Here is a 22248-nt window from a genome sequence, read left to right as displayed (position 1 = left end):
ACACCCCTCATCCCAAATAAGCATAAAAATAAGTGCCATGTTATATGATTTTGTTCCTTTACAAATTTGTTTTTCTCTTTCCAAAGGCAGGAGCTGTCAGGATCAGTGAGAAATGCAGAAGATTCTTCTATTTTGTTTCTTCCCCTACCTTAAATGCTATTTTAAACTCAAATAGTTATTTCTTTGTAATAACATCTTCTATGCTGGAACATGTGTTTTGGATGAACTTAAAATGCCATTTGCAAACTGTACTCACATGTCTGTGAAGCAAGATAACAAAGTGACATTTGCTGCACTGAAATTGCACACATCATATTTAAAAGAAGATGGAAGTGGGGGGGGGGGGGGCGGGAAGAGCAGGGCTTGATAAGGATAAAACCAAGGAGGGAGATCTTGTTTAAACACTGAAGTTCAGAACATGAAATTGTGATATTTGCGTCTTACTTCCAGCTCCTGCTCTGTATCTGGGCTCTTAAACGTCTGTAATTCTTGCTCAGTAACAGGAAGGTCATCCACTTCATATGATGGACGGTCACTTTTCCGCTGGCTGAAGTCTGTTATCTAAAATCAAATAAACTACTAAGAAGCCTGCTTTTTATTTTTAATGACAAATCTGTTCTATAGAGGAGTTGTGAAAGTATGAGAACTACAAATCCTAGCGAGGGATAGCTTTAATAAATAATGAAGTAAATCCATCATATGTGACAGGGGATTCAAACTTCAGATCTGAGAAGCAAAATGTTCATACTTCTGGATCAACTCAAAAAAAAAAAATTCTAAACATATTAGGCACAGAAACACATGAGCCTGCTAAGTTCAACACTTCATAAGATTCTTGTCTTCTTTAAGGCACAATTATTACAAAGCATGAAGCTCATAGATATATTGTAACATTAAAAAAAAAGTCCACCATATTGTTTTCTAGGGGATAAATGTAAAAGTGGAGGTGGGTTGTTTTATTTTTTTAAAAAATGGCAAAACAAAAATTGATTCAAGAAGTTCCCATGATGGCAGATACTATGTAATTATATGTAAAAGACGGTCAAAACTGAACTGTTTAGACCACTGCATAAAAAGGTGGTGCCAGGAGTTACAATCCACCGGGGTCATAAAGAAAACTAAACATCCCTTTTAAAAAGGAAGACATAGTCTGTCAGGTACATGTGGCGGACCGTCACCTGGAGTACTCGAGTAGGTCCATCCGGAATAACTTTAACAGCTAATACTCCAGATCCAGGCCTCATTTTGTGATCAATAAATTGCTGCTCAGGTGGAACTGGTCCCAAAAGCTCCAGAGAAGTGTCAGGACCAAGAACAACTTCTGCCCCATCATATAAGCCAGAGAGTCCTCCTTTTGCCTAGAAGATGACAAAATAAAGAGTCAGGGAAAAAGACAGATGTAATGTGTCACATGCAAAACTGCCAGAACCAGCACCAAGCAAGTAGGGCTTTGCCTCCGGCGCTGACACAGAGGCATGAGGAAGATACTACTTCCCATCCCCAGTTTTCCCCCTGAAGAATGCAGCCACCCTAGTTCTGCTCCTTTGCCTGATCCTGGGCTGGTGCCTTCCCCAGGGGTTCCATGTTGATATCATGTTCCTTTCTGAAGGCCACCTTCTCACTGGGGTGTCCTATGTTACATGAGATGACTGGGAGCAGTGGCAAAGGTGATATGTACCAGCTGCCGTCCTCTTACCCCTTCCAAAGAAAAATCTTAAGAGGGCAAGGACAGAGCTCCCTTGTTCCCCTGAGCATCCAAGAGTGTGCCACCTAGAGTAATTACTCAAGTAACAGCAGTTGTGAGTTCTGACAATCTATCCTTGCCCCCTGGCCACCTCCCTCTCCCACTCAGGATCCAGAGGGCTTCACACACCATTCTAATTAGATCCTCGGAGCCAATTTATTACTTGGTCCTTTCTACGAACTATGGCTAATAAACCCCTACTCCTTTGTCTCAGAAACACCTTATGCTGAGGCAAAAATGTCTTTCCCTGCTGTCTCTGCTTTACCCACTCATCCTCATGCAGTTCAGCCATAGCCCACACAGGCCTCATCCTCTTCTTTCCTCTAGTTTTCCTCTATTAATAACCTCTCCTCCTTACTATGTCTCACATTTCTTCTATCTCCCTGAAACCTAGCTTTCTCTTGGAGATACCATCTCTCCAAGGTGGGACATCCTTGTTTTTTATCCTGAAACCCAAAGACAAGAAGTTGCTTGCCTCACTATCATGTTCTGAACACCTCCCCTCACCACTCCAGCACTTAGCACAGTGCCTGGTGCTTAATAAATGTTTACTGAATTCAATTTGTTGAAATGAACAACTCAGCAACCACCTTGCCTCCTTGAGATTCCATTCTTTCCTATGGAGTTCTGGAATACTCTCTGTCCTCTGCAATAAGGTCAGTCAGTACCTGGCTCAAAGACATTTTCATAGCCACAATTCCTGCCTCCTTCCAAACACCCTGGGGCTTTCTGCTGACCTTAATTTTCATGATTGTCCCAAGGCTACCTTAATCAGAGACAGGAAGAGTAAAATCTTAATAACTTCTCCCTCCAGTAACCCTTAGTCAAATGACTGCCTCTGATGAAAAAAGTCTCTCACCCTGCTTAAATTCTTGTTTAGCAAGAATTATTTTCAATTCTTAGCCAGGTTTTCTGACTATTCTATGCTTGAGTAGCCTCCAATTCCCCCAACCCACCATTTCTATGTAGATTTTGCCCCTGGGGATGCCTCTAGTTTTTCTCTCCTTTGTAAGCCCATTCAAGATTTTCTTCTCTGTCCTAAAGCTTAGAAGGTCTAGTTTTCATCTGTAAAGCTTAATCTTGTGAATTAGTGTTCCTTTTTTTAATTTAAAAAGATTAACTTATTAACACATTTTGCTTCATCACAAAAGACCTTCATTATAAAGACCCAAACAAAGTTGTCTACAAAGTACATCCTTAGATCACTTTAAAGACATACAAAGTTGACTTATACAATGAATTCTGGGGAAGGTATGCTTGGATCTCAGACTGCTCCCACTACTGTTTTATCTACACTGCTTTACTCAACTTTCTTTAGTTAACCATTCAATGCCACACACCCAACATTTATTCACTACTCCAAGGATCCATGTCTTTACCAATGTGGTGACTCCTTCCAGCAATACAGATCACATTCCCCTCCCTACCTTAATCAATACCTTTTATCATGTACGACCTAGTGGAGAAATTGTCATCAATGAACCCCTTCCTATCTGGATCAGCAGGTCATTGTGCTCTCCTGACAGAGCCTTTGAGAAGCCAGTCTCCACTATGACATAAGGAGGTATCAAAGGAAAACCTGAGAATACACTAGTTACATGAAGAGCTAAAAAATAGCCAAGGCCCTTTTTCTTTAAATTATCATCTCATGGAGCCTAAAAAAACAACCGAAACTTATTAGAAAAGCACAGCAGGCTACCACAGCTTACTACTTATCCTTCCAACAAGAGGTAAATTCCAGAGCAGAAAAACTCCCCAAACAGTAATGAATAAGTATCCCAAAGCCTAGGGATGCATACCAGAATACTTTGAGGACAGGCCTTTTTTCAAACAAGGTATAAGGGAAGACTATCACAAGAGTCCAGGAGATCCAGGACATGATGGCAAAGTAAGCCCTAAATGCAGCCTAAACTGAAGTTATATCATGTCATAAACCAGGGCACAGACAAGCCAGACAAGAAGGTAGAGAAGGGATTCCATATTTGCTTTGTTAATTCATCAAACCAGAGTTCAAAAAGTGAGTAAAGAAAAAAAAAACCTTTCAGTTGTTAATTTGTAGGGCAGGTTTCAGCAGGGAGAGTGCTTTTATGACTGTTGAAAGTTTAAAAAGAAAGTAGCATATGTTTCCTTATAAGGATATTGTCAGAAATTGTTTTAACCTTTTCAGTTAATATATTATTTAGAATAACTAGATTAAAACAAGCTTATTTCCTCAAACAAAACAAGTTCTCTACTTTGTTGATTATTTTACTATGGAATTATTACTCAAGAATTATTCAAAGGTAAAAACTGACAAAGTTGTAGGGTTTTTTCCTTTTAAATAGACCTAAAAAAAACCACCATGGAAGGATTTATTTAGGGGAATGGGGGGGAGGGAGGAAGAATATATACACAGAAGATTATGAGGATTTTAGAAACACATCAGAAATAAAAGGTGGATCAGACACAGGACTCACTGAGCCTAACAAGGCCTCTTTTGCCTCAAAAAGGATGAATCGTAATGCTAATTGAAAAATCACAAATCTGTTCCAGATGTATGCTTCATATAGCAGGGAGCTTGTCTTTGATCCAAAAAGCTCAGGGCAACAGGAGTAAAGAAAGTACAATTTTACTCAATAGTAGTCAGGGCCTGCTCTGACTGCTGGAACACAACCACCTTGATATCAGCCCCAGAGCACGCTTTGCTATAAAAATCAATTTATCACATGGAAGAACAACTTCGTTTCTACCTAACAAAAATATCCCATGAATTCTCCCACTCACAAAACCTCAGTGTTGGAAGGAACTTAAAGGCTGTCTTCTAATCTAAAATTCCAGCTCCCCAAGATCCCTCTCTAAACATACCTGCTGATGGCCACCTGGCTGGCCATTGCTTGAAGACCTCCAGTGAGGGACAGCTGCATCGCCTCATGAAGCAGCCCAAGCCACTCTGGGGGAGCTCTAATTCTCAAAACTTCTTCTCTCACAGAGGGCTTAAATTTGTCTCTGCAATTATCAACTACCACTTCTGATTCTGCCTTTTGGGGCCAAGCAGAAAATGTCTAATCCTACTTTTGACTTAACAGTCTTTCAAATATTGAAGACAGCTAAATATGTTGACCCCCAACTTTCTCATACCCTAATGATTCCCTGGTCTCTGAACTGGTCCTTCAATGGCATAATGAACCCCAGCTCCTGCCATTCTGGGCTGTCCTCCTTTGGAAGCTCTTGAGTTTATAGACCTTAAAACGAGGTACTCAGTAGTACCTGGCCCCAGTACCGAACACAATATTCCATATGTGGTTGATCCAGGCCATTGGGACTCTCACCTCATTAACTTGTAGACACTGTACCCCTCTTAAGGGAGCCTAAAGTTGCATTCACTTTCTTGATTTCATACCATACTGCTGACTCCTATTAAGCTTGTAGGCCACTAAAACCCTCCAGAGTTTCCAGCTGAATTGCTGGCCAGTCATGTCTAGTTCACCACTTATTTATGAAGTGTATTATTTAATCCCAAGTCTGAGATATCACTTATATACCTTTAACTTTGGATTTATTAGATTTGGTCCCATGTTCTACCTTGTCAAGATCTTTAGGGAACCTAGCTCTGTCATCCAGTATACTTATGATCCTTCCCACCTTCCCATCACCTACAACTTTAACTAATAAGTCTTTATCCAAGTCCTTGATAAAATGTTCAGCAGTAGAGGACCAGGGACTAATCCCTGCAGCATTTCCTCTACTGGAGACTCAATCAGCTGGCATCCAAGTCAGTCAATTAATAAGCATCCATAAGCACTTCCTAGGTGCCAGGCACACAGCCAAGTTCTAGGGATCCAAAGAGAGGCCAAAATATAAAGGATGACACTTTACCTTTGACTATTCAGCCAGTTCTGAACTGTCCTGCTGTTCAGTTCACGTCTCCTTTTTCACAAGAAGAGCTTGATTGAGTGCTTTGCTAAAACTGAGGCAAATTACATACAGATCTACAATATTCCCCTCTCCAATTAGTCTTATAATCTTGTCAAACAGGGGAATAAGGAAATTTTTACAGGGTCTGCTATTATGCTACAACCACCACTGTGATGACCACTTCCTTTTCTAGATATGCTTGCTAACCACTTCTTTAATAATATTTTGAAGATTTTAACCAGGACTCCAAGTCAAGCTCATTGGCCTATAGTCTACTGAATCCGTTGTATTTTCTTTTTGGAAAACTGGGATATTTGCCTTTCCCCAATCCTGTTGTTTTTGCAGTTATTTCAGTCATGTCCAACTCTTTGTGATCCCCTTTGGGGTTTTCCTGGCAAAGCTTTTGGAGTGGTTTGCCATTTCCTTCTCCAGCTCATTTTACAGAAGAGGACACCGAGGTAAACAGAATAAAGTGACTCCCCGAGGATCAGCTAGTAAATGTCTTAGGCCTGATTTGAACTCAGGATGAGTCTCCGACTCCAGGTTCTGTACTCTGTGCACTATGGCGCCACCTAGCTGCCCTTTCAATTCTGCAGTCCTTGTGCCATTTTCCACAGTCTTTCAGTTAGCACCATAGACAACAATCACATGAACTGACAGAAGTCATCAAGGACAGCTATCTGTGCTTTATGCTTTTGGGCTATTTTGAGTATCGACTCCCAACTATCTTGTGTTCTTAAATTTAACTTTGGGTCTTTTCTGACTCAAAGTAGAGAAAACAACAAAAAAGTAAGAGCTGGGGAAGCTCTGTCTTTGTAAATCTACTGAACTCTCCACCTTTAAAGATACAAAGATGACACACAGACCCTGGACTCAAAGAGCTTACTGCCCAAAAGGGCAGCAATCCAAGTACACAAATCGCTATGACAGGGTCAAGAGAAAAATAAGTACAATGGAGAGGCCAAAGGAAAATGCTAGGGGAAATCTAAGTAAGGAAAATCACTCTCACCCGGTGCTGTCAGGGAAGATTTCATGAAAGAAGTGGCACCTGAGTTAGGGATTGAAAGAAGAGACTTTAGCACACAGAGGTGAATGGGAGTGGAGTGAACCAAAGTGAGCACGAGTGGGAAAGGGTAGGTCATATCTGGGAATACCAAAGTAGTTCAGATTGGTCAGAGGATCCAGTGAAAGGAAGTATGGCAAAATATGTGAGAGTGGTACGCTGGAGAGACTATAGAAAAACTTCCGAATGCAGGCAAGAATCATAAATGTGCAACAGGCTTGCCTAAAAATGCTTAATCCGAACAACTGTCATGATTTTGAATCAGTGTACAGCAAACAAAAGGATATGCCTAAACAACAAAGTAATCTGCATTCTGACATCTGCTAGAAATATATTCTCTGGGTCACTCTTGGATGCCTTAGAGAACACAGAAGCAAAAGATAAACAGGAAAACAAAGACAACTGGGGAGCAGGCACAATTCTGAAAGGTTTGGATTAAAACTTCACAGGATTGCTCCTAATGGGCCTCCCAATCACTGAAAAAGGTCTCCATTTACTCTGAACTCTTCATTACTATGAGTAAACCTAAACTCAATTCAACCACTTCTGAGCTGTTGGTTGATTCCTCTTCAAGGAAGACTTGAAGCTTCAAATAGTACTGACCTGTACAACAAGTCCATGCAAACCACAAGTCAGTTTTCCCTCTTGGAAACTCCACGTCTGTGTTGTGCTACGCCGACGATCAGGCTTCCTCAGCATCAGAGGCTCATACCTAGAGAGAGAGAAAATGACAAGTCTTGAGCTTCTTAGCTCTATGCTCCCTTGCAATATCTTCTACTCTTAAAATTTAATGAAATGCCTGATGGTCACGGGACACAATATGAATATTTCTTAAAGGCAGAAAAAAAAAGGCATCAAGTAAAATGGAAAATAATAAAAGATGGGCAGCACATATTAACTTAGAAAATGTACATTGCAAGAAATAACAATAAACATTAATACATAGCTTTATGTTTCTTACAAAGGCATTTCTTTTTTTCTTTTTTCAAAAGCTATTTATTCAGTTTAAATTTTCAGCATTCACTTCCATAAGATTTTGAGTTCTAAATTTTCTCCCCCTCTCCAAAATGGCATGCAATCTGATATAGGCTACACAGATACATTCATATTAAACATATTTTCACATTAGTCATGTACAAAGACTTTTCTGTGAAATACAGAAAGGGATATTTATCATACCTATTTTAGATTCCTTTAGATGGTCTCTGTTCTATTTTACCCCAAAATGCCTTAATTTGATGCAAATTGCCTAAGGTCTTCCTGGAAGTAAGTGGGATATAGATCTTAAATAAATAAAAGCACGAGTTTTACAGCACAGGCACAGGCTTAACCCAAGTTAAATGATCCTGTCTAAGGAATTCACAAATGGAAAAATATTTGCTCATGCTTTATTGTTAATAACTTATTTCAATCTCAGCTTTAGAATTTCACAGTTGGTCTCAACCTGAATTTGTCAGCTGTGAGTGTTAACCCCAAACTGCTTTGGTAATGACCTGTTGTCTGTAACAGCAGCAAGACCAGCAATGTCTAGAATGGCAGACCCCTCGATGGATCGGGAAGCTGCAGGCTTATTAGGGTTGTGAGGAACTGAAGAACCTTCATGAACCAACATGCCAGTCCCAGTCATCCTCCACAGCTGAGATCGCTTTCCTGGCTCCTGGAGGGCACACACAGGAAAAAACAAAATGAATTTGGAACTGTCTCATCAGCTGAAGTTGGAAGAACTGCAGGACCTCAGGAGATGGTCTGCCCTAACTCATGTTGTAAATAGGAAGAGGATTAGGAAATAGCTCCATTTCATGTATCCTTTTGTAATTCTCATTTTATCATTTGTTACATGATGGTATTTGGAACAGACAAGAAGCAAGATGATATACTAAGTTCTAATTCTACTTAATTTGACAAGTATTTTATTGAGTATCTTCCATTTGCTAGGCCCTGAGCCATCTGTGGAGAGACAAAGACTAAGTCCCTCTCCTCAAGGAACTTATATTCTACTGGAAGGACACAATTACACAGAGAAGAAGACACAAAACACATATGAAGTGATTTCAGTTAGGAGGGGTGGGGAGGACACTAACACCCTGGGGGGATTACAGATAAGCCTCCAGAACTGGGCTCTGAAAGAGCCTGGAATTCTATGAAACAGGTGAGAAAGAATAACATTCCAGCTATGGAACTTAACACAGGAAGCTAACTTATCTGCAATTCAAATGATTCTAAAAACTCAAATAATCTGCAACAGCCCCCATTCTGCTTTGATGATATGAAACTAAATTATGAGTAAGCAAAATGAGATGAGAGTATCTTTAAAAAGCAAAATAAAACAACGCTACCTCTGAGTTATATCTTCTTGTCAGTGCAGCCTTTGCCAGGTCCCAGCATAGTGCAGTAGAAAGAGCATTTAACTCGCAACCACAAGAACTGAGTTCAAATCCTGTGTGACCTGGGATAAATCATTTGCGTTTTCTGGCCCTCAGTTTCCTCATATGTTAAATGAGACAGAGAGCCTCTGAGGTGCCTGCCAGCTCTAGATCTGCGACCCTACAGTCTTACACCACAATTGATGTTTGCAACGGTGCCCGAGTCCCTTACTAGATCAATTAAGTGCCTCCTGATTCGATTAAGTTTATAGGAGTTTGTTTAGTGAATTTTAGAAGGATAAGACTTGCAGCCCAAACCAGATTAAATGAAACTGGGAAATATTTAACAAAATAAATTTAAATATAACATAACACAGACAATGTTATTTGTGGCTTTTCTAAATCAATCTGCGGATTCACTTCTATTTGAGTTTGATACCATTGTGTAAAAGTATTTAATACCCTGAAAATTCACAATCCATGGAGGATACATATAATAACTCTCAATTAGCCAGAGAGTGCAATTAACCTCATTGCCAAGCCATCTATAAGAGTGGAAGTTTACCTTATAGGGAAGTCTCCAACTTAAAAACTATGTTGGCTGCTTAGAATTCTAAATTAATTTTTTTCAAGAAGCAATATAAAAGTTATAAGAGTTAAGTTATAAGAGTTAAGTTCTCATACCAGACCACCAAAGCATATTTAATTCACAACACACCTGGAGAAGCAGAGAAGCAACATGACAAAACAGACAGACAAGCTTAGAATCAGGAAGGCCCAAGGCCCATCTGTAACACACACTGGCTGGGTGACTGCACAAGTGACTCAACCTCTCAATTCCCAGGTTGCTCCCTAAGACTATAACCAGAGACTCATTGCAAATCTACAATGGCAGAGAAAATTTCCTCACCTGAAGTTTCTGAATCAGACAAAATCAAAAGTCTGGATTAGAAACAGCAGCCTAAAGTACAGTACTTCTGACAGTTACATCTGAACTAGTCCTATAGAAAACAGCCTCTCAATTTCAATTAGAGATGCCAGGGACACATCTGGCAGGGCACCCTCCAAGGTGCTCATGGAGCCCAACAAAAGCCTAACTTCTTACCTTTTTCTTTAATATAACTCTTTGTGTTTTGGCTGAGACATCTAGGACAAGCTCTCCACAAGTAACAGGCTTGTTGGAAGCCACGGGCCTTCCAGTTCCCTCCTGCAACCTGGAATTTCAAGAAAATCTCACATAAATTCAATGAAAACGAGCCTAATTGCTTCTACTAAAGAATAAGTAAGAAATGGAGCAGAAAGGGAAAAAAAAATTGTCATAGTTAGCAAACAGACTAGATTTCTGTCCAGTTCAAAGATACATATCATAGGTGGCACGTAGAATATAATGGAGCAGGTTATAACACTTTATTTTCATTCTGCAACAATTTCAATGACTTTTTCTCAGGTGCAAAATGCTACCTAGACAATTCCTCCCAAGGCTTTGCCAGATTCCCATCCCTGGCTTCTCCGAGTGGCAGAAATCATAAATAAGAGAGTCAGGAGTACAGCCTGATGGTAGCCAAGCAGTGAAGGTTTACCAATGAATAAGTCAAAGATTAACTCTAGCTTATTTGACTTCCCTGGGGATTCAAGATCCTAAGCTTTCAGGGAATGCCAGAACCTGGACTTTTCAGTGTCTTAAAGTTTCAATGAACTGAGTATATTTCTAAGCCCCAATATCACAAATAAATTTGTTAGGAAAGAAACCTGGAGGAAAAGATGCAATCCTGACTCCTTCCATTAGTTACTCTGAAGATGTAGGAACATCTCAAAAGGAGATTCAGTCATTGAGTCATACAATCCTCTAAGGATTTCTCCTATTAACTCCCTACAGTTTTTTCAACTTACATAACTCAGAGGACTGCCAAGGGTCAGACTTGTGAACTAAAGGGTTGATATAATTTAACGGGAAAGCTATTATTGAAATATTTTCTACTATGACCTTTGAAAAACTAAATACATCATACCATTTGTGCACAGGACCATGGCAAGGTAAACAGCATTACCACCACCAGAAAAGAAGGGTCTTCAGGACACAGGCCCCTGAAAGAACTTCTATGTGTCCCTCAGGTATGTAAGCACCACATACTAACTGCCAATCACCCCCTGAAGTAAGATGAAGTCATTCTGAATAATCTGTTATAGACTGGGACCTTATTAATTACTAAGAGGTCCAAATGGCAGTCCCCTTAAAAAAATTGAACATATGAATATTTGTAATGCTAAATATTTGGCTATGGTTCCTCTTTGGTCAGAGAAATGCCAACTGGCATTTGCTCTGACAACATCAACATGGAAAGAGCAATATTTATGATTTCTGAGAATGACTATATCGAAGAAAAACTACTCTACACATTTTCACAGACTTTTCTTACTTGTCTCCAAACAAAAATACCAGTGTTAGAATGATAAACTTGCCAATCCTTATTTGAATCTAACCTACAATATGTGGCTGTTTTTCACAATCTCTGCAGCTAAAGGATGACACATATTTCAATTTAAGGATTTTGATGGGGAATTTGGCACTACTACCAGCCTCGACTATTCTACATAAATTCAGGAAAGCCCTGGTATAATACTCAAGTGTTAGCCTCACCTAGTATCATCATGGGTGGCATAGGAGTGTGACGATGAAAGCTGTTTTGCGACAAAGAATGAACAAGAAAAAGGGGGCTTTAAAACGGGAGCAAGAAGGATTTAGAGTTGACAGAAGGAATATATAACCTTATGGTAAGGGTTCTTAAAAGGTCACTGAGAAAGGTTATTTTGAAAGAGAATACTCTATTCAATTTGGATAACGTTTGGCACTAGCCCAAGGTAAGGGGCTAAATTAAATGAACTCCCAAGAGTTTAGCCCAGGAGTTTATGATGATGATCGACCAGAATTTGTTCTGTCACTAGAAAAACAGTTTAAAATTCAATGCCAGCTAATAATCAGGTCCTTTTGTTTGCAAGAAGAGTAACAAGGGATTACCCTGAGAATGTATACGTAGCAGCTATATAGATGAAGTTTTCATAATAAAGCTGCCAGTTGTCCTGGAAATCATTCATGTTGCAGCTGATCTCTGAGGAGCCTGCTCCTTTAACAGTTAATGTGATGAAAGGTGGCAGGATAGGCTCATCCCACGCATAATCCAATGAGGTCATGGGCTTCACTTCAGTTCGGAGCCTGGGCTCAGCCACACCATGCTGAGTAAAGACAACTGGGACCTACAGTAACGGCAGAGAAGACAAAGAGCACTTTCATTCAAAGCGGTGACATCAGGTGGTGAATCAGTGCTTTGCTGGGCAGCTGGTTTACATTCCCATTCCTTTCTGCCTGTCGATTATATATAGAAATAACTCCAGGGAAGTTCAGACCTTCCCTTTTAAAACCTGAGAATCTACCTATTCCAAAGAATACTTCAGCGAAAATGATGAAAGATGTGAGGATCATATGTGTAGAATCCACATAAGATTGCATGATATCTCGGGGAGGGAGAAGGGAGGAAGGGGGAAAAAATCTAAGACTTATGGAAGTGATTGTAGAAAACTGAAAACAAGTAAATTCATAATAAAAAAACAAATTCATAATAAAAATTATTAAAAAAAAGATGTGGGGATGGGGGACTCTTGGCAGGGGACACTAAGACCACACATTAATGATTTCTTAAGGACAGCAATTTATATTCTATGGCAATTTTCCCCTGTGTGAAACACTCAAAAAGAAGAATAAAGGTTTTGGAATGGAAGTGTTTTCACAGAAATCATTTACAATAAGGTTTTCACTTGGCTTTCTTTGGATGCCTGGTTACAAACCTACAGTAGAGTCACCCAGTACTGTGCTGGACTCATTCTGAGTCTCTTTCTCCCTGGCTACAAGGAACTCTAAGAGACTGCAACTCAGTGGAAAAAGGCCTATGCAGGGGTGGGGAACCTGAGGCCTTAAGGCCACATGTGACTCTCTAGGTCCTCAAACGTGACCCTTTGTCTGAGTTCAACTTTTATAGAACAAACCCTTTTATTAAGGAGAGTTGCTCTGTGAAGTTTGGATTCATTCAAAGTGCTGCACTTGAGGATCTAGAGGGCCACATGTGGCCTCGGGCCACAGCTTCCCCACCCCTGGATGGGCTTAGGAATGCCAACTGCTACAGTCAAAACATAATCTTCGGAGATTATAGGGCACTATTTGGCCTGGGCATGTCTATTCTGTTCCCAGGACATTCATCAGTAATTAATCATCTGATAGTGACTCAGATTATTCAGTTTATTATTGCTACTGCTTTTCAGCAATGTGAAGGGTACTAGAGGTACTAAGGGGCAAAGGGATTCCTGCTTCTCATTCTTCTAAAGATAAAATGCTTCCAACCATTCTCTGAGGGGCAGCAAATACCCCAACCTTCCTCCTACAAAATGGTCAGTGTGGTCCTGAATGGGGTCCCCACTGAATTAAGACTGATACCTTGGAAAAGTTGTCAATTCGAAAAGGAGGAGGTAATTGATCTGTGTCACTGAATGAAACTCTGTATGTGGCTCCTCGCAGAGTAATTTCCACTCGAAGGAAGAAGCTTTTGCCCAAGGTATCTCTGCAGAAAAAGGCAATAAAATAGAATTCATAACATGGAGTGAGTAGAAGCTATAGCCTGATTTTCTACTGGTGTCATAATGTCAATATTACCAGATGGTCAAAAACAAGGACCATTCACTGAGTGCCTGTGCACAACCCAATACATTCTGGATAGATTAATCTACACGAGAAGATAGGATGTATACATAAGAATATTAAAAACTCTCACCAAGAATTAGGTACTACATTTATACAAGTTGCTTTCCGATTCCTGTATACAGCATATTCAAAATAATCTTTTTTGTTTCAAGTTGGCTTCTTGTTCTCAGCCAACACACTCATGGGCTGCTTCCTGTGTCAATAGCCTACATGCACTTGGTGAATGCAACTAATCATTGTGTTCATTCAACAGACATGATCAAGGATCCGTTCCATTTGGAGCCTGAGATTGGCTTTTAGACAAGAACCAATCCCTATTCTTGGAGCTTAAAGTTTAATCCCAGATAACTGTGAGACAACCCTGGTCTTACTTCCTTCCATCTCCTATGAGAGCCTGCCCCTTTAATCATTTCCTAGCACCCAAACTATCTTTCCTTATTTGCCTGACTCTTTCCCTAATGCTTACAAACATGGCCAGATTCCTGCATCCTTAGAAAACCCAGACTTAGTCCTACCAATCCCTCAAAGTATCCCCCTTTAGTTTATCCTCCCATTGACAGTCAAACTTCTAGAAAAAGTTACCTGCATTTTCTAAGTTCCCACTAATTTTTGAATCTTTTGTAAATCTGAATTCCAACTTCATCACTAAATCAAAACTGTTTTCTCCCAAAAGTACCAATAATTTCAACTGAAGATCTTTTCTTCTTCCTCATCCTTCCCGACCTCTTAAAACATTTTATTTTGAACTACCCTCTCTTCCTAGATACCTTCTTTCTCCCTGAGTCTGCCTTTGTCTACTTCTCAGTCTCACCAACTATTAGCTCCGTCTAAACGACTCCCAGATCTCTACCTAGGGTTTTAGCTTTCTCTTAATTCCAGCCCCACATCATCAACTGCCTTTCGGACGTCTTCAACTGGATACGCCAGGGGCATTTTGAACTTAATGTGTCCAAAAAAGAATTCAATTATCTTGCCAAAAAACACCCCCAAACCTGTCTTCTTCCCAATTTTCATACTTCAGTCAAAAGCCCCGTGAACTATCCAGTCGCCTGGGTCAGCAGCCTCAGAGTTATCTTCACCTCCTCCCTCTCCCTCACCCCGCCACATACAAGCAGCCTTGTCAGTTCTGCTGCACCTGCTACCTTCTTTCCATTTGGGGAGAGAGGTAAGGGAAGTAACCAAGCAGAAGTAGCACCTGCTTTGTGCCAGGCACTGTTCTAAGGGCTTTTGCAAATATCATTTCCTTGGATCCTTAAACTCTGTGAGCTAGGTGCTATTATTATATCCATTCTGCAGTTGAGGAAACTAGGGCAAACTGAGGTGAAGTGACTTGCCCAGGGTCACATAGCTAGTAAGCATCTGAGGTCGAATGGAACTCAGGTCCTCCTGACTCCAAACTCAGCACTCTGTGCACTGTGCCTCCACGCTGCCATGACCCTAGTACAAGCCTTTATTACCTTTCACTCAGGTAACTGCAGTAACCCAACTAATTGATCTGCTTCTTATCTCTCCCCACTCTAATCCATCCTCCCCAAAAGTTGCCAAATAGATATTTTCAAAATACAAGTCTGACCACACTGCCCATCTGTTCCAGAGGTCCCTCCAGGTGTTTCCTTTGGTCTCCAAGATAAACTACCAACTCCTCCTGGTTGGTTTCCTAGTCTTTGGTGATGGTCAGGGGTCAACCTTTCCAGACTACTGCATCTACACAGTACCCTAGGCACTATTCTGATTCACACTCTCTATGTTCCAACCAAACTGGCCTCCCCACTTTTCTCCAGACCAATACTCCTGCTCCCATCTTCGAGGTGACTCCCACACCTGCAGGCCCAACCTTCTCCACTCTGCCCTCTCAGAATCCCAAGCTTCCACCAATGCTCATCTCAAAATGCCACTACCTCCAGGAAACATTTCCTAATCCCTTCAAATTATTAGCATCCACCTCTCAGGAAAGTACTTCTTTATACAGATTTAACATTTACTTTTCTGTATACAAGTTGATCCTGCCAATACAAGAGAGATGGCAAGTACCTTGAAGGCAGGGGCAGCAATCACCAGTAGCTACCATAGCAGCTGGTACATAATAGGCATCTAATGTTTGTTGAAAGAACTGGTAACTGATTGACTATAAAATGTAAGGAGAGGGAAGACAGAGATAATCCCAAGGATTTGGAGATGGGAGACTGGGTGAACAGTGGTGTCACATACATAAATTATGAAGTCAGAAGAAGGGGCAGATTTAAGGACAAAGATCACCAATTAGATCTTAGACCTACTGAGTCTGAGGTGAGGGTCAGAGAGTCAAATTGAGGTGTCTGTAGATAACTGGAGATTAGGATCTGGGCCTCAGGAAACATGTCAGACCAATCATACCAAAGAGGAAATAAGAGAATGCATTTCTCTCCCTCCATAGGAGAGATGAGGGAGTGTAGATGTAGAATATCACATGTGGATGAAAAGTATCCTATCGAATTTTATTTATTTATTTTTTAAAAAGAAGATGCTGGAACTAGAAATGCAGGTTTGGAAGTCTCTACATAAAGGTGATAGTACAGTCATGTAAATGCAGTCAAGGGCGAGTTTTGTAGGAGAAGACGGACTTGTGTGGAACACCCACAAAAAGGCAATGCAAACCAAGATAATGCATTCCTAAGTCCAACACAAACAATTTTGGGATTATTTCCCACTTTAATTTTTCCACATTACTGCTCTTTCCAGGAATGTACACAGTGAAGCTCTGACTATTGATACATGTACATAAAAGTGAATGTAGGGTTCCACATTGGATGCGCTATCATAGAATCCCAAAACTTTTGGATTCTGTTTCATGGAACAGGAAAAGTAAGGTGATACTGAGACTGTAAAAATACCCCCTGGATTAGCTGAGGTTTTTTATTTTTGATTTCACTACTAAAGGCTTGAAGATCCCCAGGCTGGGAATAAGAAGCCAGACTTACGGGAATGGCACTGAGTCACTGGGAATTTGCACAAACTTGTAAGAATAGATAAAAATAGGTAATCAGATTCTTCATCCAAACGTGGGCAGAATTTCCCGAGCTCCAGGCATTCATTAGTTCATCACATGAGCTCAGCACTCTTCTGACAATTCTAACCCTGGGACTGTGCAGCCTGCCAGAACAGTCCACCCTGAATACAAGCACTTCCTTCATCATGGTGAAAAAGACCAACATTTAAGCTCATAACCAACACTCATACTTACACATTAAGCGTTTCAAAGACACCTATCAGGACCAAATTTAACACAAACAAGCTAAGGCAGGGAAATGGGCAGCTTCTATTATTGCATTCCCAATGAAAGTGTGTCTTGTCAGAATAGGAATGCCCTATGTTTACCTCATGTTGATATGGAATGAGTTGTTCTTGTTGACTTCAAAGCCTCCAGACCAAATGCAGTTTGGGACATCCATCAACCGTACACATAAGAGCTGGTCGTAGTCATTTCGGGGCCAGTGGAAAACCACACTGGAACCAGGGAGGGTAGAGATGTAACCTTCAGGATTGGATGTTCCCTAAGAGACAGCAGCCCATTCAAGTCAAGTGAACAAATCAAGTCACTTTCCAACTTCAAACTGTTTGAACTCTTGCCTCCACCCAAAATGGAGTCCTCAAGTGTCCTCTACTCTAAAAAGTGGCCACATTTTGGAGACAGGTTTTTTCTAGGTGTCTCAACATAAGCTCAATCATGATTTATTAGAACGAACAGTTAGCTAAAGTATTTGAAGAAAGCATTTCTATTACTTGTTTTGACTACAGCAGATGGAATAGGCATTCCATTAATAAGAGGCTTTAAGTTCCCACAAAGCTGGGTTTAAGACGAATGCTGCTCAAACAACAGCCAACCTGTCCAAAGTCAATAGCTATTAAGTACCAGTCACTCTTCATAGGTAAATTTCTTACCTGTCCCTTGGCAAATTCTCTCTGTGCAAAAGCCAACTTGTGAGAGGATTTATTATCTAGAAGGTAACGGGGTGCAAAGTTGACCATGCAAGTATCAATGTATCGACCTCGGCCTTTTTTGACATCAATACCTAAAAATAAGAACAAGTCTGAACAGTAGATCCAGAGAAAGAAAAGTGTTTTACCCCAAACAAACAAAAACAAACATCATTCCTGATCAAAACTGGATGTCTCAAAGAGTTCTATCCTGGGTCCTCTTCTTTTTTATCAGTTCTCATGGATTTAATTACAAATCTATTTATCTTGCACTAAAACTTCTCTGCTAATCTTCAGACTCACATCTCCAACTGCCTATCAGACATCTTGTCCAGTAGACATCTTAAACTCAACATGTTCAAGACAGAACTCATTATCTTCCTCCAAAGACTTCCTCCCTCCCCACCTTCCCTTTTAATGTTGAAGGCATCACTTATCCTTCCAATTCCCCAGGTTCACAATGTTGGCATCACCCTTGTCTCTTCACCATCTCTCAACCCTCCATAGCCAATAAGCTGCCAGTTTCACCTCTGCAGTATCTCTTCAATATACTTCCATGTCTCTTCTGACACACTGTCACACCTAGTGCAGGCCCTCATCACCTCAAGTCTCACTTACTGCAATAGCCTGCTAAGGGGGTCTGCCTGGCCCAAGCCTCTCTCCACTCCAATCTATCCTCCATTCAGCCCTAAAGTGATTCACCTCCCTATATAATAAACTTCAGTGGCTCCCTATTGCCTCCAGAATCCAATGTGAAATCTTGTTTGGTGTTCCAAGTCCTCCATAACCTAGCCCTCTCCACCACCTGCACCCCCCCACCCCCACCCCACCTTAATTGTCTTCTTGCACCTTCCTCCCCACATCCTCCTGATCTAGCAACCGGCCTTCAGGCTTTTACCCAAACAAGACACTTATCTCTCATCTCTGGGCATTTTCTCTGGCTGTCCCTCTAGGCCTAGAATGTTCTCCGTCCTCATGGTCACCTCCTGGCTTCTCTGGCTTCCTTCAGGTCCCAGGTAAAATCCCACTCTCTACAGAAAGCCTTCCCCAACCCCTCCTAATTTTAGTGTCTTTGCTCTATTGATTATTTCCTATGCATACACCACTATTTGCATACTATCTTCCTAATTAGATTGTGAGGTCCTTAAGGGCAGGGACTTTCTTTGTTTACCCAGTGTTTAGCACGATCCCTAGAACATAGCAGTTGCTTCAAAAATGTTTACTCTCTCAATAAGTTTCTGATTCAATTATTCCACTGTACAGATTTAGAAATGAAAGCATGATCCTATTAGCAAAGTGTAGCTTAGTTCTATTCTAATCTTAGTCCCATTTCACCTATAACTGCTTGATTCATTATTGGCCACTCCATGTTGCCTAGTCTGATTTCCTTAGAAACACTGTAATAAAACCAGACAGTGTGGTTGGAAATGGGCAGGAATTCATCCACAAGCACTTTAGTGTTAAATAGCAAAAGTTGGCCACTGTTATAATTTTATGTAACCTACTCCTGTCTATCTATGTCAATATTCACAAACTTAACTACCATCCTCATCCTTGGTCATCCATAAAACACCTTTCATCTGAAGAGCTCAAACAACCAAAAAAAGTTTAAAAAAAAACCCCAACAATAAAATTTCAGTTTCCCTGTGAATTGTTTAAATTATCCTTATTTTATAGCTCTATCTGGAAATACAGAGAAATTGAGTAGGTCCCCAAAAGATATAGATCTGAAGCAACAAACCCAGGAGCTGAGACTCCCAGATCCCAGGTTCCAATTTAAAAAATCTTACCACTTCAATCAACAGTTCCATGCTCTTAAATTCAGTGATTCAATCCTGTCCCTAACTTAACTGTCTCTCCCCCCTAGCATTTATTTTTTAGTTTTTCCTTTTCGTATTATTGTACTTCTATCTTGCAGCCCAAGAATCCAGCTTAGTTGAAATGCTCAAAAGAATGCAATTTAAGTTTATTCCTGATTCTATTATCCCTGGTGGAAATGAAGGTCAATCTTTTCTCCATAATAATTTGCTACATACTTTACATACCATGATCCAAAAAGAGAAAAGCAATGAGAAAGAAAACCCACAACATCAAATCCAAGCCTTGAGTGATTTTGTAAAGGTAGATTATGTGAGACCAACAAATCAATAGTAAACAACATAAAGCCTACAGAGGATCACAATAGGGATACACATGATAAGCAGGCATTTTTAGGAAATGCCAGTTGTCAACATAAACAAACGTCTAGAAAATTTTGAAGGCTGCATAAATCATAAAACACCCAAGAACTTAGAAATGCCAAGTCAATCTATTTGCTAAACAAAGTAGTCTCTCCACTCACTTCATTACACAAGTAAATGGCACATCCTATGCCTTTTCCTATAATAATGTGGCAGAAACTATCATCTCTATATCCCTAGCACTTAGATGCTTAAAACATGCTTATTGTTTCATTTTCTCAAGGAGAAGCACCAGAGCTCAGTCTCAGAAAACATCAGTTGATGCTGAGTCTGGATTCAACAATTAAGTAACAGTGTGAACTAAGCCTACACCACCCTCCCAGAAATCCACCAATGGGCCTGCTTGGTTCCACCACTGCTGTCTGATCTCCTGCCTCCAGGCTCTCTTCTCTACGATTCCTTCTTGGCACAGGTGACACACTGACATTCCTACAGTACACATCTGGCCAAGTTTCTCATGGACCTCTTGTCTGCCTCCTCTAGCTGGCCCAGCTGTTCTTTTCAGGCTCCTTCACATACTGCACCTTCTGCTACTCCCCCTATACAACATTCCATGTTCCATATCCTTGACTTTGCACAGGGCAAGTCCCCAGCCTGGAGAGTCTTCCCACCTCGATTTCATCTCAAGGCATCCTGGGCTTCCTTCAAAGCTGAGATCAGATGACACCTCCTACAGGCCTTTCCCTAGTTGCCCAGTGCCTCCTGTTCTTCCTTCAGAAGACGTTCTGCGTCCACTCTGTGTAGAATTTGTAATTAAATTCTATGTATGTGTTCCTCCCTGCCCAGCCCCAACAGACAATGAAAGCCCAGTTAGGGCAGAGACTGTTTTATTTTTTGTCTTTGTGTCTCTCACCTAGTACAGTGCTTGGCTATAGGAAGAACTCAATAAATGAATAAATACAGTACAGTACAAAGACATTGGGGGGGGAGGGTTTGCAGGGGAGATTGTCTTCCATGGGTGGGGGCCGATTACTTCTGAGAAGTTTTCTACAAATCACTAGCTGATAAAAACTAAATGGAGATAATCCTGAAATCTGAGAGGTCAAAATGGCCATCCCTTCTTTCCCAGGTGGGCTGTGCCTAAAATATGCCTCACAGAGTCATCCACACTATTCTTCAAAGAGTACAAGGCAGAGAATCCACTATCTCCCATGAAAATGAATTCATGTCCCCTGATGCTGAACACCATGTGGTATGTGAGTCAATATGAAAGAATGACTGTTATGAGAAACGACGAGGAGCGTGCTTTCAGAAAAACCTGGGTAGTTTTACATAACTGATTCAGAGTGAAGTGAGCAGAACCAGGAGATCACTATACACAGCAATAGTAATACTGTACAATGACCAATTGTGAAACATTTAGCTACACTGATCAAGACAATGATCCAAGACCATGCTTAAAAGACCCATGATGAAAAATGTTATCCATCTCTAGGGAGAAAACTGATGACCTCTGAGTGCAAACTGAAGCATGCTTTTTTAAACTTCCTTTACTTTTCTTAGTTTTTTTCTGCATTTTCTTTATAACATGGCTAATATGGAAAAATATTTCACATGAATTCACATATATAATCACTATCAAACTGCTTGCCTTCTCAAGGAGGGGGGAGGGGCAAGGTGGAAGGAGAGAATTTGCAACTCAAAATTTTTAAGAAATGATTGTTAAAAATTCTTTTTACATATCATTGAGAAATATTTAACAAAATAAATAAAGATATATTTAAAAAAATAAATTCACATCCCTCACTACAGTGTAAGTTAATCCCCTCTTTTCCAAAGACCATGTAGATCAGGATTCCCCTAGTACAACAAACAGGCTGTAACCTCTCACTAGAGAGTTTTCATATAAAGGACTCTGTAGGAGCTCTGCATTTTACTTACATCAGTCACTCTGTAGAGACACCAGTTTGTTGGGTTTTTCCCCATTAGTTCTCTCAGTAGTTCCACACCCAATAAGATTCAACCTGTTCTGGCTCGCTTTGGGAACCACATCAAGTCAGTACAAGCTACCAGGGAGAAAGCCAAATTTGGCATGAAATAAGAGAATGTACTTTTCTTCTTTGACACTCTTAATGTCAACAAGGTTTAAATAGCAACTCATATTTAAGGGATGGGCAAACAATGAAAGCTCATTACCAAGCACGTACCAACCAAGGCAGTCCTGAGCATCTGCGAAAGCCAGCTCCAAGACCCATCAGAGAATTCTGGATAAATAGTGCAATATTGGATCTTGATTTTTCCCT

General features: G+C 40.5%; 1 protein-coding gene across 6 annotated transcripts in view; it reads right to left on the bottom strand.

The window, feature by feature from the left end:
- Positions 1–22248, bottom strand: part of VPS13D (vacuolar protein sorting 13 homolog D) — a 335894-nt gene that overhangs the window by 172376 nt on the left and 141270 nt on the right. For all 6 annotated transcript variants that reach the window (XR_011967006.1, XM_072608911.1, XM_072608914.1 and 3 more), the window contains 9 exons: positions 17730–17860; positions 17166–17341; positions 13548–13671; positions 12081–12316; positions 10170–10278; positions 8195–8358; positions 7305–7413; positions 1179–1358; positions 445–561 (listed from right to left, as the gene is read on the bottom strand). Coding sequence is in view for 5 of the 6 variants with exons in the window: in XM_072608911.1 (XP_072465012.1) it covers positions 445–561; positions 1179–1358; positions 7305–7413; positions 8195–8358; positions 10170–10278; positions 12081–12316; positions 13548–13671; positions 17166–17341; positions 17730–17860 (1346 nt within the window). In the remaining variant the exon portion in view is untranslated. The remainder of the gene's footprint in view (positions 1–444; positions 562–1178; positions 1359–7304; positions 7414–8194; positions 8359–10169; positions 10279–12080; positions 12317–13547; positions 13672–17165; positions 17342–17729; positions 17861–22248) is intronic.

This window comes from Notamacropus eugenii, chromosome 5 (assembly GCF_028372415.1).
Source record: "Notamacropus eugenii isolate mMacEug1 chromosome 5, mMacEug1.pri_v2, whole genome shotgun sequence".
NCBI lineage: Eukaryota > Metazoa > Chordata > Mammalia > Diprotodontia > Macropodidae > Notamacropus > Notamacropus eugenii.
This window is presented reverse-complemented; position numbering and strand designations above follow the sequence as displayed.